The sequence below is a fragment of the Heloderma suspectum genome, chromosome 4, assembly GCF_057233095.1.
Source record: "Heloderma suspectum isolate Gila_16-S chromosome 4, 16-S_ref, whole genome shotgun sequence".
NCBI classification, from domain to species: Eukaryota; Metazoa; Chordata; class Lepidosauria; order Squamata; family Helodermatidae; genus Heloderma; species Heloderma suspectum.
Window position 1 is genome coordinate 219,691,690 of NC_139461.1, and position 16,621 is coordinate 219,708,310.

A 16,621-nucleotide genomic window follows, 5' to 3' on the forward strand; every position below is an offset into this window, starting at 1 on the left:
CTTGTACGGCCATCGCTGTATCATCCGCATATATAAACATTTGTGAATTGGCCGGGGTGGGTTGATCGTTAGTATATATGTTGTATAAAATCGGAGAGAGTACGCTGCCTTGTGGTAATCCATTCTTTTGCTTCCTCCATCTACTGTTCTTACCATTCAGAGTCACATAGAACCTTCTATTTTGAAGGAAACTCCCTATAACCCTGGTGAACTTATGGTCTCCAGTAAAGTTGCCTATCTTGCGCAGCAATTTTCTATGACTGACCGTATCGTATGCTGCAGTAAGGTCAATGAACACTACTCCAGTGATTAGTTTTCTTTCATATCCATACTCTATGTGTTGTGTAAGATTCAATATTTGTCCGCAACATGACCTTCCTGGTCTAAAACCAGCTTGCTTATTCATGATCTTTTCATCAAGAGTCTCTGCCACTCGATTAAGAATCATTCGCTCCAACACCTTGTAAAGATGACAGAGGAGTGATACTGGTCGATAGTTCTTTGGATCAGTTGGTTCCTTTCCTGGCTTCAATGAGGCTACCACTCTAGCCTGTCTCCAAAGCCTCGGAATCTTAAGTTCAGTAATACAGGTGTTCATTATTTGCCGGAGCCACTCCAAGGTATTAGGTCCAATCCTGGAGGTTGACAATGTCATGTAAAGGACCCACAAATTCCGTGAGTGACCAATAACAGGTGTGCAATAAATCACTCATGCAGAGACACCCTTAAGCATTTCTGAGGCATCCTTTTTTGCCAAAGCTATGACGTCATCCAGTAGAAAATACCACAGAAAGAAACTTCTGCAAATGCTAAGCGTTACTGTCAGATTTCCCTCTGTGAGACATGTTGTAAGAGAGAAAAAATGGCATTTTCATCTTTCCCAGTTATGACTTACTATTTTTGTAGCACATTCAAGTGTTCAAAGTATGTCACATATATTACCTGAGTGATGCTTACAGTAGCCCTGTGAGGCAGGTCAGTGTTATGACCCTCGTATGGCAGATAGAGGGACTGCAGATGAGAGAATAATGGCTTGCATTTGTGGCTGAGGTGGGATTGCTGCAGCTCAGTGGAAGCATGCATGCACTGTATGTGGAACATCTCAGGTTCAATCCCTGGCATTTCCAGTTAGAAGGATCTAGTAGCATGGCTGCAAAAGACCTCTCTCTCACCTGAAACCCCAGAGAGCCACTGCCAGAATAGATAGTACTGGGCTAGATGGACTAATCTGGTATAAATTAACTTCCTATGTTTCTAACCACAAACTTTTCAGCTCAAGCTCTGTTTCATGAGATATAAAGTGGTTCCTGATGGATGGCTCCTAGAGCTACCGATCAAAAGATGTTATGCAGCTATTCAGTCCTTCCTTAATGAATTTTTTGTGAAAAGAAAAGAGACAGAAGAAGAAATAACAGGAAGGTTTCAAATGAAACCCGTCTGGACCTCCTGTAAAATTCTGTGAAGAAGACCGCACAATAAAAGCCTCGTCAGGAAGGATGCAGTTTCTCTGGATGTGCATCTTAATAACTTTGATAATGGTCTAGAGTGAGTCATAAGATCTAAGCTACTTCCTTGGGATGGGGGAGAGAGATAGAAGGTCACCTGTTTTATTATGTCCCTGCAGCTAAGCTGTGTCTGTTGCTGAAGTCTTTTTGTTGGCAGTTCCATTACAGCATTATTTTGCTTCTAGAGCGCAGGACAGGAAGGCCTGGCGTGCTATGGTCCATGGGGTCACGAAGAGTCGGACACGACTGAATGACTGAACAACAACAACCTTTAATGCTACATGTTTCAAACTTTTTCAGAAAGAAAGCTTACCTCTAAAAGTTCATCTCCAGTGTGCATTCTTCCATCTTTCCCTGCAGGGCCATCTGGACTTATGCCTACAACGAAGATGCTCATGCGAGACCTATCCTTGTTGCCAGCAAGGCTGAGTCCAAGTCCATTCTTATCCTTCTCAAGCTCAATAATGTGCAACTCCCCGGGCAGATCTGCATACCTTTGTCTGATTTTCTCTAAAAAATTAAGAAAAATAATTTTATAAGAAATTAATATGCACAGTTAGGCAAATATTTTCAATGCAACATACCAGTTTGCTGCACTTCCTTCCTGAGCTTCTGTTTTGGCGGTTTCATTCAAAGCAATGTTCAAAAGGTATATTAAAGTTAATTCTATTCTACTGATTCCCATCAGTTTAATAGGATCCTCTATACTGACAGCACACGCATACTCCAAGTGCCAATAACGGCCATACTATCCCATATCTGCCTTGTAGACTATACAGCAGGGAATCAATCTGCACAAGCAATTTAGTATGGAGGAAGAGCAGTTTGAGGACCTTTGCAACAGATGACATTGTTGCCAATCCACAGCCAACCAGCAGATTCCCTCCTGAAAAGCCGTGTTCTCAGAAAGTCCTTTTACTCTGTATTGTTTACTTAATGCAGCTCCCAGGTGGTTCCACTGCAGTATGCCCCATCCCTCCACATTAAATTCTGGTCATGCCTCTGTGACATGACTGTGACCTGGCAGTGATGTGGTAAAGGGGCAGGGTCGCCCCATTCCCCCCTCCCCATTCACCATTTTCCCCCATTGGCACTACTGTCACCAATCACAGTAACTAGCCTGCCTTTCCAATTCATAAAAGTACTGCAGCACTGTTTCTCCCCTTCAGATTCATGCTGTATTTGCTTTTGCCAGTTAGAGCATCTACCCTGCCTTTCTCATTCATAAAAGCTTCTGGGCTGGCTAGAAGCCAGAAACCCTCCCTCTGTCTGGTTAGGATAAGAGGAAGGCAGGGGGAGAGAGCGAGGCAGTGCGAGAGATGAGGGACAGGGGAGAGACATTGGTGCTTCCTTTAATAGACATAGGAAGTGGGATTTTTTTTTCAAAACTGGCAGGCAAGCGTTAAGTAACTCCCTGCCTAAATCCACCTGCTCAGAATGAACTTTGGTAATCCTTTGGAGTGCCTGAGGAAAACCACCTACTCCAGACTCTTCTCCCCTCAGCTGCACTGGCCTGCTTCTTCCATTCTGCCTGCTCCTATCACACTAGTGCCCACAGCTCTTCTTCCCTCCACCCCCCTCAAAGCAACAACAAACACACCAAAATACATGTTCGCTCCATCTCCTTAAAAAAAAAAAAAAAGTGCCTTTCCTTCTCAGTTGCAACATAGTTTCTCCCCTTCAAGATAGTGTAATACTTGCTTTCGCCAGTTAGAGTATCTACCCTGTCTTTCTCATTCATAAAAGCACTAGAGCACTGTTTCTACCCTTTGGAATTGCACATTTATTGCTTTTGCCAGTCAGAGTATCTAGCCTGCCTTTCTCATTTCTAAAAGCGGTACAACATTGTTTCTAGACTTCAGAATGGCATTTTAGTTGCTTTCCGATTCATATTATATTATATATTCATAGGGAAACAAGCATCTCTCATTCTTTGAGCAGCACCTCCAGGGTTGATAACATTCAGCTCTCCTCTCTGACCCCACTCACCCAGCTCTCAAGTTTAAAGTCCCGTGTGACTGGAAAATTGGGTTTTTCGGTGCTCTATACTCTTCTTTTCTTGCTTCATGTACTGCTGACGGACCAAAGCGATTTCAGGAAAATCCAGATATAACCAGGAAGCGCATCTGATTCCATTGCCAGACAGCGCTGTACCAACTCCATCTGATGCGGCGGCTGCGCCCCTACCTTCCTGACCATCTGCTCCCATCAGCAGTACATGCCCTGGTCTCCTCTCGTTTAGACTACTGTAATGCGCCCTATGTGGGGTTAACCTTCCAGACGGTTCGGAAGCTGCATCTGGTACAGAATGCGGCAGCTCGCCTGATTACTCTGGTGCTGAAGGAGTTGCACTGGTTACCAGTTGTTTTCCGGGCCAAATTCAAGGGGTTGGTTTTGATCTTTAAAACCCTATATGGTTCCGGCCCAGCCTATCTTAAGGAGCGCCTCCAGCAACACCAGACAGGCCGTTTAACAAGATCAACCTCAGATGGCCTTCTCTCTGTCCCATCAGCCAGGACACCTAGACTGGTGAGGATGAGGGAGAGGGCCTTCTCTGTGGTGGCCCCCACTCTGTGGAACTCCCTCCCTAGAGAACTCCGCCATGCCCCCTCTTTAATGAGCTTCCACCACGCATTAAAACCGTGGTTGTTCAGGCAGGTATTTTTATAAATACGATGTTTTTAATGTAGAATATTGTTTTAAACCGTTTCTATTATTGTACATCACCCAGAGTGGTTGGGTGACCAGTCAGATGGGCGATTAATAAATTTAATAAATAAGTAATAAATTGCCATGTAGATCCTCCCAGGTCTATCTGGATCTACTGGTAGGTCTCTGGGTAATTTGATCAAAAAGGACTTTTGACTTCCAGTTGTTTAATAACAGCAACAAAATTATTTTTCCCACCTAAATTAGGCCAGGAGTAAACTTTTGTGTGAAAGGATTCTAAGCTCAGTTCAGTTCTGGTGCTGAAAACAAATGTATAAGATCAGAATATACTTAGAGGCACCCTGTTCTTTAATTCTAAGTGTATGTCTTTTGCACCTGGATCTGGTTAGTGAATCTTGGGGTTTTAATAAAAGCTAAGTAGATCTGACAAGACTGAAGTCTGTCTACCCCTGCTACACAGCACCAATGGAAATCTGTCATGTCACCTAAACAGTGACTTCACACTAGTTGTTTTAACACCCAAAATTATCATTGGCAATTACCTTGTAGTAGCACAGGGGTACATAACCTTTTTGGACCCATGGGCACACTTGGGAAGTTAAGAAATTGCTGTAGGCACTTCTACAAAATGTCTAATCAGTGGATTGCCACTTTGGCTTCTACCTGTCACATCTATGGGTCTCAGGCTGCATATTACTCAGCAAAAACATTTGTTTTGTGTCTATTAGACACCGCAACATCTCTTTAATAAGGGATTGTCTAATTCAGGTAATTGTTGGCAGTGCAATACAGCTAATGCTTCTTTTAAATATATGTTTTGACAATGTCCAGTAGTTGCTTCTTTTGAGGGGGAAGTTATTACACAGATAAATTTTGTACTTGAACAAAATATTTAATATTCACTGATGTACACACTCCTTTAAATTATTTATCTGCTTCATGGAAATTAACAAATGGTTAGTGTAAATGGATTCTCTGCACCCTTTTGGCAGCTAAAAGACTGCTATTAGAACATCGGAAGGAGAAACACTCAACTCCTATACTATACTGCAATGGATTGAGGACCTTACAGTGCTTTCAGCATTTGAATGGGTGGCATCCAGTATTCAAATGGATATTCGGATATTTGGTCTGCTTTTGTTGAAGCCTATGTGTAATGCTAGAAAGTTGTATGCATTTCATACAAATCCTTGTATGTATATTTAAAAAGGGGGGGGGGAATAAATGAAGAAAATAAACATTTGCAGGTGCCCACGGGCACCATGTTGGGGACCCCTTCGCAGGTTCTACCTGCAGGTGCTGTGTTAGGGACGCTTGTAGTAGTGATATTTCATATTTGAGTCCTGGCAAGACTGGTTGAAGAGCAGTCAAACGATCCTTGAATTTGTATATAATACCAAATTCTACAAGGATCTTCAGCAGAAGGGGACCGCAATGATTCTTTGCATGGTGGAAAAAGTCGTAATGCCCATCCACGCCTGGATACATAATGTCTGTCATTCTGGACGCAGTTTGTAGATATCATGCTCATGAACATGGGAAGGATGGAAATGAATGCTAACTTTCCATGTCTTCTCCTGCTCAGCCATGTTTGGAAGAACTCCAAAGGCCTATCATATGCAGGGAAATGCTTCTGGAGGGCCATAAGTGGTCCACCCCTGCTGTAGATGTTTTGGCTAACAACTCCTATCATCCCTGACCATTGAGACATGCTGGCTGGGGCTGATGGAAGTAGAGGGCAAAAACAACTGGAGAGATCCAGGTTGGGGAAGAGTGGTGCATACTAATAGCAAACTCAGAAGTACAACAAAACTTTAGAAAAATAAACCTTAAGAGAGTATCCCAAAAACAGCCCAAGGAGAACTGAGCATGCTCAGTGACCACAGAGCTCTTAGTGTCTGTTGGATTAAAGGAGGATGAAGGGGAATGCAATGGAATATCCTAATTGAGGGCAAGGCTGGCTGAAGGAACCCTGAGCAGGTACAGTCTGCACTGCAACATTTTGTTGTTGTTGTTGGCAATCTAAACTGCTTTCAAAGTAGTGCTTGAAAGCAGCACCCATGAACAGTGCAAAGTGAAATCAATTAATTCGTTAAAAGGGATGAAATAAAACTATAAACACAGAACTACACACTATGCCAGCATTGCTGTTAGTCTCCCAATGGAATGGTAGTTCTATGTTAGCAGTACAGTGATATCTGTGAATAGTGAATGTTTCCATAGCAACAGTAGACTGAAGAGCAGCCTGACAAACTATCAAATTAAAGAGAAGAACAGATAATGCTGTCACAACACAGGACACAGAAGGTCCAAAACTAAGTCTACATTTACAACCTCGAATCAAGGCACTAGCTCATCTGTATCTATTCATGCCTAGATCAAGCAAAATGTGACCTTTAAAAAAAAGAATTTGCCTACTACAAAACAGTATGCAGCAGGAAGTATTTGTATTTCTATAGCACTTACGCATGGTGTGAGGTGCAAGGGTGTATTTTGGTACCAGAAACCATTGTTTGTGTTGGCCATAGCTATTCAACCCATATTGCAAAAAAGCAGGCACAATGCCAGTAGGATAGCAGTATGCCTATGGTCACCCAGTGAGTTTGTGGAGGCAGCAAGATTTGAAACAGTATTTTCCAACTTGTAGCTTGTACTTATGATGCTGTATGACCTCAAGACAGCTACAAAGCTTGCTATCAATTCTAAGATACCAGTGGAGGCAGGTGGCTCCAGTGTCAGTGAGCCAGTAAATCCGCTCCAGGTTTCGGTCAGAACCAGTCAGAACTCTAAAGGAGCTACCCAGGATGACTGGTTCTGACTGAAGCCCAGAGAGGATTCACCACCCCACTGACACTGGAGCCACCAGCCTCCACTAGATTTTACCACATTTAAAAAAAATGGGTGAGTACATCATTCATACACAATATATAACTTGGAAGCTGATTTTAACAATCAAGGGGACATATTAGACATTCAGATGTGAAACAGCTGAAAGCAAAGAACAACCCCCTTCCCCAGTTATGTTTTTCTCCTCCTCTTCCTCACAATTTAGTCTATTGCAGCCTTCCCCAAACTGGTCCTCTCTAGATGTTCAACTCCTATAAGTCCCAATCAGCAAGCCACCTGCCATGCTGGTTGGGAGTTGTAGTCCAATACAGCTGGAGGAGACCAGGTTGGTGAAGGCTGGTTTATTAACTCTGGGATAGGAAACAGGATAAAGTAACCAGAGTGCTCTGTGCTCATCTATATCAAGGGGTATGGAAGGCCATTCAGACTTCAGCAGGACCTAAACACAGTTTATAGAGCTGATAGAATGCCTTCTTTTCATTTATTCTTGTTACCTGTCTTTCAATACACAATATAACTTACATACAAGGTGTGCAGGCTGTCAAATTCTGAGAAAGGGCCTTTTATATTGGTTGTTGGTTATTTGTTCAACAGAATCAAAAAATTTCCCCTCAAATCACACACTTCTTAGTGTGCACATCAAACTATTTTGTACCTGAGCTAAATGAAAGTCTTCCCCTTTAGCTAAAGTATCTATTGCTCATGCAGGATGTAATTGTGCAGCAGGCATAGGAGACCCACTCGGCTGAGCATTTTATACTGCTGGCAATGACTCACAGACCTCTTAGCACTAGAACTTATCCTTTTTCTTATTTTGGTTCTCCTTTATGGTACACTGGAATTCCACTGAGAGGCTCTAACAAAAGCCCTAGAACTTCTTAATCAAGGCAAAGTTATACAGGGGCTGTTCTCTGGGGTTTATGTGGGGGATTTAATTTGTAACAGCCAATTCATATACGTAAATCATCACTTTACATTGCATCTCGTCATCTAATGAACACGCGCACATGAACTTACACTATACATATTTCAACTAGACAATATATTATCACACTGCTGTAAATTCTGAAGTGCTCAGTGGAATATCTGATGTGCTCTTAAATCACCCCATTTCCACTTTCCTTATATAACTTTTGGAAGGAGACTAGATTACAGAATTGCACATAGACCCCTCTCACATAAGACTTCCTTTGCACAGTAGATCCAGGCCTACTCGACACCATATGAGGAAAATTACTGGGCACACTGGTATCTAAACTGGCATACTCCTTTCATCTGAATTATAGAGAATACTTTTGTGGTGCTATGCTTTCGTTGAATTCAGGCACTGTGAATTAACTGTGCAATGCTCCCTTAAGTACAATTCAGCCACCAAACTCTTTACTTCCTCTCTTCCCTTGGAGTAGGAGAAACACTGCTGAAAGCCTCCACTATGAGCCCTGCTGGAGACCTATATATAACAAACGGGTTTCATTACCGACATGTGAATTCAGTGGTCCAGACTGAACAGACAACATATGTAAAAATGACAGGCATTCAAGCCTAATGTGAGTCCTAAGAATGGTGTTAATTAGAGAAAAAAGAAAGGGGAGGGAGAGAGACTATTAGATTTTTGAACCTGGAAGAGGCAAGGCACAGATAGGAAAAATTAAACTAATTTGCCTAGTACCAGAAAACAGTTGGATGGCACAGATCCATCCAACTGTTGGATGGTACAGCCTCCCAGCATCCCCTATCCAATCCTGAAGGGTTTTTTGTTTTGTTTTTTAAGCATCTTGCCTTATTTCACAGTTTAAGAGGGAGCAGGCACAGAGGATGGAGTTTGCTATTTACACAGTAATATAGGAACGTAGTGTTGTAAGATGCAGGTATTGGCATTCTAATCTGCAGTCACAAGAATGACAATGCAAATAGAATGAGCAAGTAGAAAGCCAGGAAAAGCTGCTGGTTAACACTCTGCTCACTGGGTTGGGATGAAAACAAATACAAGCTTCAGGACAGCTCCTCAGTCCAATGTATTGTGTATTGGCTATCTTGTGTATTGGCTGAATATGGAATGTGTAGAAATGGAATCTGTATACAAATGACCTCTTACTTAAAATATGTTCCACGCTGGGAACATACTAAAAATACATTAAGATGCACCTGTGTATGTCTTAAAAATACATAAAAATAAATATCTTTTAAGTCCCAAATCTCTAAAGTTAAAGGGCATGACATTCAAGCTATACAAACTGCTGACTGAGTTATTGTGTGGGTCATCTCTAACATTAAAAGCATGTTGGGAAGTGGATTTTGGGAAACCGATAGACAAGTCTTTTATTCCTGGCTCCATGAAGGCAGTAAGTGCAAGAGCAAGGGAATTAACTTCCAAAGTACTTTCTCAGTAGCACTTAACCCCTATCAAAGTACAAAGATCTTCAAAACAACTTCAAATAAAATGGTACACTTATCCACATATGGTGGTCATGTCTCTACTAGAGGCATTTGGGGACAAGAAATTGACAATAGGACCAACAACAAAACATCACGACTCCAGTACTGGCAATTCTGGGTATCTTTCCAAAGGATTAACAGCCTACCTACATAAAGACTCTATTTTACACTCCTTAGCAGCAAGAGCAACAACTGCGAACCTGTGCAAGTGTTCAGTGCACTTTTCTCTCAAGGTTTGGTTTCAGAGGCTTTGGGATCATTTATTAATGGATGAAATTACCCACCATATGAAAATCGTTAAAAGTCATGCAAAACCTGAAACATTTCATGCAACATCGTTGTTGTGGTATGTTGATCATAAAACCTAGACCCAAGCCCCTCCAGATGGTTATAAGATGTTGCTAGCCTACTAAGAGAAAATAATTTCAGCTTGAAGGTTTTGCAGTTCTGTATACCTTACATCCAAACTGAACTGGATTGTATTTTATTGTTTTCTTTAAGGTTTTCAGACCATATTCTGAAAACCTACATATTATGCCCATGTTCATTGCACTCAAAAATTATCTAAAAATAAAGTTTAAAAAGGAAACACATACAAACATCTATAGATTTAGATCCAGATCTGGACATGCTTCTTATAGACCTATTGAAATTAATGGGACTTACATTAGTCATGACTAACGTAAGTCCCATTGAGTTCAATAGGTCTACTCTGAACCTGTCCAAAACTGGATCCAGTTCATAATTTTTAAAGGTATACATCGTTTAATTCAGTTATTTATATTTCCCCAGAATCAGGATTAAGTCTGGACTTCTGGAAAGTTTTAATGTTTTCTCCTGCAGGGATAGATCTGTGATTATGTTCCCCAAGGGCTCAGACTTCCCTGGATTTCTTCACATGGGAGGTTCCTTGCTGTCTGCTGTCTCTGGAAGCTCTAGTTGAACTTCAACTCTTGAAGTTGGATTCCTCCAGTGGGGGCATCACACAAATTTCTATTTGCCAAATGTTTGCACTTAAATTTTTTTCAGATATTTCTCTGGATAGAATTCTCATTCCTCCTCATTCATTATCAAAGTTTTCCTCTGACCGCCCCCCCTGCTTGCTGAATTTGTATCCATTCACCACAGCCACATTTACATACATATCACATCTCTGTTTTTACATAGCCACTTCTTTTAGCAGAAGCTAAACCTAGCTGAGTCAGAGTTCTGCCTCAATGTTCTCCCTCTGGTTTGGGCAGAGATTGTCATCCTTTTTAAGGCTACAACTATACAGTCATGGAAAATTTACCGCTTAACATTAAATGTCAGAATTGTCTGATATTTCCCAATAGCTTTCTAAAACCTTGTTCTGAGCTTAACATTTACTGTAACATCAGATAGGTACATAAAGAGAGAGAATATACATACACACAATTTTTTTTCAGTCCTTCTAAAATGAGGTATTTTATATGCCATTCTTGCTCTCTAGCCATGATAGTACTTCTGTTTCTGTTGTGAGTTGAATTTAGATAGCAGTAGAATGGATCCCACTAATTCATCAAGAAAATGACACTGTTAATATTTGACTGTGGCCACATGAAGTGAAGTGATGGCAGTAGTGCTGCAGAATTCATCTTCATTTCCATAAGGTACTGTGTTCCAGTTGTAAATGTGCACACAGGGCCATTTCTGGCAGTCACAGGTGCATATTAAGAAACACCAAGTTATTCCAGCAAATTGTTTATTTTTACGATTTGCAAGTAAATGTTCACACTTACTGTTATAGGCTAGAAACCTTCCTGAAGTGTGTTTTTAGATATTTTATTATGAATATGTTGATTTTGACGGCATCAGAAAAATCTCAGTTGCTCCAAGGATATTACACTTCAGATATAGTTTGATAAAAGATTTCCTGTGCCTGTGGCCTCTTTCCTATTTTTAAACCAGATCCAGCAGAATGAGGATCTTTTCCCCACCAGACTTCCCAAGGAAGATATTCAGTGGGGAAAACTTGCATGGCTCCTCGGTGAATGTCAATTTTGTGGGGTGGGGGTGGGGAATAGGGTAGTGCTTCCCAGCACAGCTGAACACAGAGCCAGTCAGCAGCAGAGGCCATTGCACCTCTGAAGCAACGAACCTGCCTTTGGGCCCAGCTGGTACACAAAACCTGTAGCATTTTTCAGATGAATAAAAAACCATAGAAGCAGTGATACACATTGCCTCAATACTGAATTCCAATATTGCCTGCTTCCAAGAGGCCCATCCATTATATATTGCTGAATTAAACAGAATTCACATGTGTGCAGGCCAAAATGCAGCATCCCTCTCCCCTTTTAAATTAAGCTTTCTGTTCCAGCTGAAGCTAAATGCCACTAGAGTAATAGGAAATATGGACTGCAACAACCTCCACCTCCTACCAGTGCTTAGAGTTAGACTTTTTGCAAGAAAAGTTTGTTCTCTAAGAGAGCAATCCTATCACGATCAATGGTCACCTCCGACCCCAGGGGTGACCGCCTATCCAGTGCAGGGCAGGAGGAGTGGTGAGGAGCTGATCTCCTCCTCACTCCCCCTGCCCTGCTTTCGCAGCTGGACAACCGATTTCAGCGGTCTAGCCATGGGACCTCGGAGCGTGGGAAGCGGCGGCCAGACAACACATAGGATGTGTCATACAGGACTTCTGACTTCCACGCCCCGGCCCACCTCTGGGAATGCCCTGTTTTCGCCACTCCGCACTGCTCTTACGAGCACAGAGTGCAGGGCCGATCTGTACTGCCTACGAGGTGGCATGGGAGGGGGTGGGGGTCAGTTCTCCAGGAACTGACCTATCCTATTGCCATCTAGCTGCTGACTAGCAGCCATAGGATTGTGCTGTAAGTTACAGAATCAGAGTGTAAATGAATCTCCGTGCTGTCATGATTTTGTTATGCAACCAGCATACAAATATCTTCTAGATTTTCCTGCTGACTTTGTCTAACACTTGGGTAGATTTTGCATCTTAATATGACTCTCAGATGTGTATTCTGTACAAATATTTACTGCTTAAGCAAATTCATTTCAGACATCTTTTCAATCCCACCCTTCCTATTTTTGCCATTCTTCCAGCCTCCCTCTTAGTTGGTACAATTTTCAGAGCTTTACTTAAGTAATGGGGAGCCACTTAGCATCTCTCTTTTTTTTTTTGCAAAGAATTCCATTATTCTGTTTTCATTGCCAGATACTTTACACATGAACATTGTAATTCTGTTACTGAATTACAAAAAGAATATCAAATGTTTTGTTTTGCTTAGACCTAATGGAGCCATTTAATATCCAGTCAATATTATACCTTATATAAACCTCGGTTGACAAGTCTTCCAAAACGTATTTTGTCGGAACACTTTGTGAAATATTTTGGGTGGTATCCAACGAACTCCTCCCACTGATGGAATGGCTTCCATCACTGGAACAAGGAGGGGGAATGATTCCTCCTCCTCTTGCAGCCCCCTGAGTACCCACAAAATCTGCTCTGGAGGGTTGAGAGATACTCTGGACTAGATTTGGGGGCTCAGAGAGCTGCAGGGGGAAGGAGCGGATAGATGGATGTCTTCTCAGCAACACTGGATTTTGCCCATAAATATACACAAAAGATAAAGATTAACAAAGGTGTTCTCTTTCATTTTTGCATTAACATCTAACAATTTTATTGGCAGGTCATTATGTTTCTGTACAAAAAATGTTGCTGCATCACTCTAATACTTTCTGTGCCTATTTAAGTGCTTAGTGTACAGACTACCATGTCTGGTCCTTGGATTTGTGTTTACATATATCAGCATGGGCTTTAAAAGGTCAGGTGTAGAAAACCAATTAATGCCTAAAATTGAGCTTGACTTTTTGAAAGTTTAGCAGTGGCAATGGCAGGATTTTTGCAGCCTGAAGAAAAACGACTGAATTTACTAGGGCTTACTCCCAAGTACATATGTATAGTATGCCTGTGATGTAGGCATCCAAGTCACATGATCTAAGACACTGCAAAGGTACGGTTCAAAACTCTTGAAAATTGCTCAGCTGCTCATACAATAAAGCTCTTGGAGGGGCTGCACAAGCTTCAACAATATTTAAAGAACAAACTGTGCCCCAGTATTTATGTTTGTATGTAGTATTTAGAATAGTGAAATTTTGGAATGTGGAGGGTTCTATTTGGGATCAGGGTTATACTTAAAGGTCAGTCTGCTCCAAAATATGCCCATTTGCTTCCCCTCCCCAAGCTCCTGAAGGGCCAGGAACACCTGTTGTCATCCCACAGATAGTTAAGATGGTACATTAAAGGTGGATATTAAAGACTAAGAGAACACACATGGTCTCTTGGTGCAGTAGCTGGAACTCTACTTGCCAATGTGATCCCCCACACATTAAAAAAATGATTTAGTTTATCTAATTTGCATTTGAAGAAAAATATATAGGCTCTCTAATCCATACAGAACTGAATGCAGCCTATGGAATCACAATAAATTGCTCAAATAAGTCCATATTACTATATGGATTGATTTATAAAATGTTCTGTCCTGCCTTGATGAGAGTACGTGGGTTAAAAAGTCTACAAGCCTCAATAACCATTCATGCCGAAGCGGAGATGGAGGCATGGAATCCATTTGATCTGGCAGCACCAATACTGCCTTATTACTTCATGCTCATCATTCAATATTTATCCACCTCAAAATGTGGCTCGCATACACTTTGTGCATATACAATTACAGGACCAACCTTGCATATCAAAATATTCGTATCTTTCTTAGTTTCACTTCTTCGAAATGAGCGGAGTCCCTTGTAAGCTAATCACAGGGCTCTAAAGTTAGTGCATCTAATTGACTGATTATAGCTTACAAGACCCTAAATGGAGCATACTAAAAAGCTGCAATTTAACAAATTGGGGTTTAGAATTTTCTTGTCATTAAAACAATCAGCAATTATACTATTAATCTTTCCCAATAGCTCCAAGAATCTTATATTAGAATAAAGCAGATCTTGAATTTAAAAATCTTTTGGCAACTATCGACCAACAAAAAAGGCAACTTATGGCATTATGTCTTTACAAAAAGATTTTCCACTCTCATTTAAAATGTAGATAGGCCCACACAACTGCAACATGCAAAGAGCATTAATTAAGTCAGGACACATTATATAATGTAACCACTTCCGTTACCCCCTCCGCACCCCAAATTCTCATGTTGTTTTCCCAATATGAAAACAACTGCTTCCAGGCTGGGAAAAGACAACTGATCCTATTTCTGCTCGATAACAGTGGGCCTTTGCTGTTTTTGCATATAGGTTGGCTGCCCTGCACTAGGGATGGACAGATCTATCTATTTCCAGTCCAGGCTACTTTAGCACATACTAATTCATAACCCTTTTCCTCATTAATCTGTGAATTTTAAAAAAGCACGAAAACTGACATTGAAATTGTATTTGAATATGCAATTTTGAACATATCCTCTCACAAACCATGCGTTTCTAAAACTATTTTAAAAGATGCATTTTTAATGCATTTTGATACTTTTTGGAGCCATCACAAAATTGGAAGAACTGTGAAATCTGAAGGCTAATTATGTTCCGATCGCACATTCATCCGGGAAGTACAGCCCAGGTCAGTTTTTATCAGAATTATGAAATAACGAATTCCTCAAGCATCCCTACCTGTCAGAAGACTTTTCTGACATCAGAGGCCCAAATGCAGGACTCCAGCGTTATTATCCCACCCCTCCCACTAGCTGATATAGGGTCCATTAGTATCGAGAACCTTGAAAGCCTTATCTAAGTCATGCCTACAAAATTTGTAATGCACCAAGCCAGAAACAGCCTATCAGCCATTTCCAATGTCTTCCTGACAACCCCTCTGTTTTTGGAGATTCAGGAAGACAGCAGAAAGAAGGTTTATTAAGTCCTTTTCGGTGAATTATATTTGGTCGCATGTTGTGTTGGTTGCACGTTGTGTAGGCATAAGCTAAATATCAACAACGCTGAAATGTATTTAAAGCAGGGGTCTTCAAATGATACCATATTAGTTCAAAATTCAGTTGCTAGACTGCTAAGTAGGACAGGGCATTGGAAACATCTCTCTCTCTAGCGCTTAAACAGCTGCACTGGCTCCCGGTCCATTCCCAGGCACAATTCAGTGTTGGTGCTTACATTTAAAGCCCTACACCACTTGGAGCCAGGGCACATAAAGTATTGCCTACCTCCACATCAGCTTGCCCATATCTTCAGAGGCCCTCTTTCTGGATGCCTCAGCCAGCTGAGATGGAACATGTAGTGACTGAAGACAGGGCCTTCTCAGTAGTGACACCCTATGTGGAAGGCTCTCCATAGAAGACGTACGTTCCATGCACATTTCTATCTTTTTGGTGCCAGTCAAAGAATTTTAAAAAAAGTTTTCCCAGGCCTTTTAATAAGCATGTTCAACTCCTGAAATAATTGGTTTTATGCTGTTTTTATATGCTGTTTCATATTGTTATATTTGCTGTTGTTCAAATTGTATTGTTTTAGTGGTCTTTGAGCCAATCTGAGGGAAAAAATATTTGAAGGGTGGGGTAGAGTTATTCTAAATAAATAAAATATATGTACAGATTGGTTGAGAGAGCTTCTTGCTTGGAATATACCTTCTTGACTATGTGGAAAGGTGTCAATAATTTCAGTCAATCATTTATTTAAAATATTCCTTAATCGCCTGCCATCAAAAAAGATTCCAGGGCAGTTTCCCAAAAGTGTGAATAAAACTATTCACATAAACATGTAAATACAATATAATTTAAAAAAAAAACAGCAAACCACCATAATAAAATGTAACAACCAATTAAGAAAACCAGAAACAAATGAAACAGACAGACTAGGACATAAAAACAAACAAAACAAACATACTAAGACATAAAAACAAACAGAACAAAATTTCCTCTAAAGTGCCTTGGCAAATAGGAAGTCCTTAAATCTGGCGCCAGAAAGATTGAACCTTTGCCAGTCAACGTCTTTGGGGAGAGCATTCTAGAGTTAGAGTTGCCACCCCCAAAAAGGTTCTCTCCTTGCTGGTTACATAATGCACCTCTGGTGAAGACTGTACTTGGAGGAACGGAATCCAGGACTGTAATAAGACAGTATCATACTTACTTGCATTACTACAATATTCTGGTAAATTATTGCAAAACTCACTAGAA

At 41.0% G+C, this 16,621-nt stretch overlaps 1 protein-coding gene across 12 annotated transcripts in view; it reads right to left on the reverse strand.

Moving 5' to 3' along the window:
* Positions 1–16,621, reverse strand: part of PATJ (PATJ crumbs cell polarity complex component) — a 236,099-nt gene that overhangs the window by 82,447 nt on the left and 137,031 nt on the right. For all 12 annotated transcript variants that reach the window (XM_084852343.1, XM_084852349.1, XM_084852348.1 and 9 more), the window contains one exon: positions 1,819–2,015. In XM_084852343.1, the coding sequence (XP_084708469.1) occupies positions 1,819–2,015 (197 nt within the window). The remainder of the gene's footprint in view (positions 1–1,818; positions 2,016–16,621) is intronic.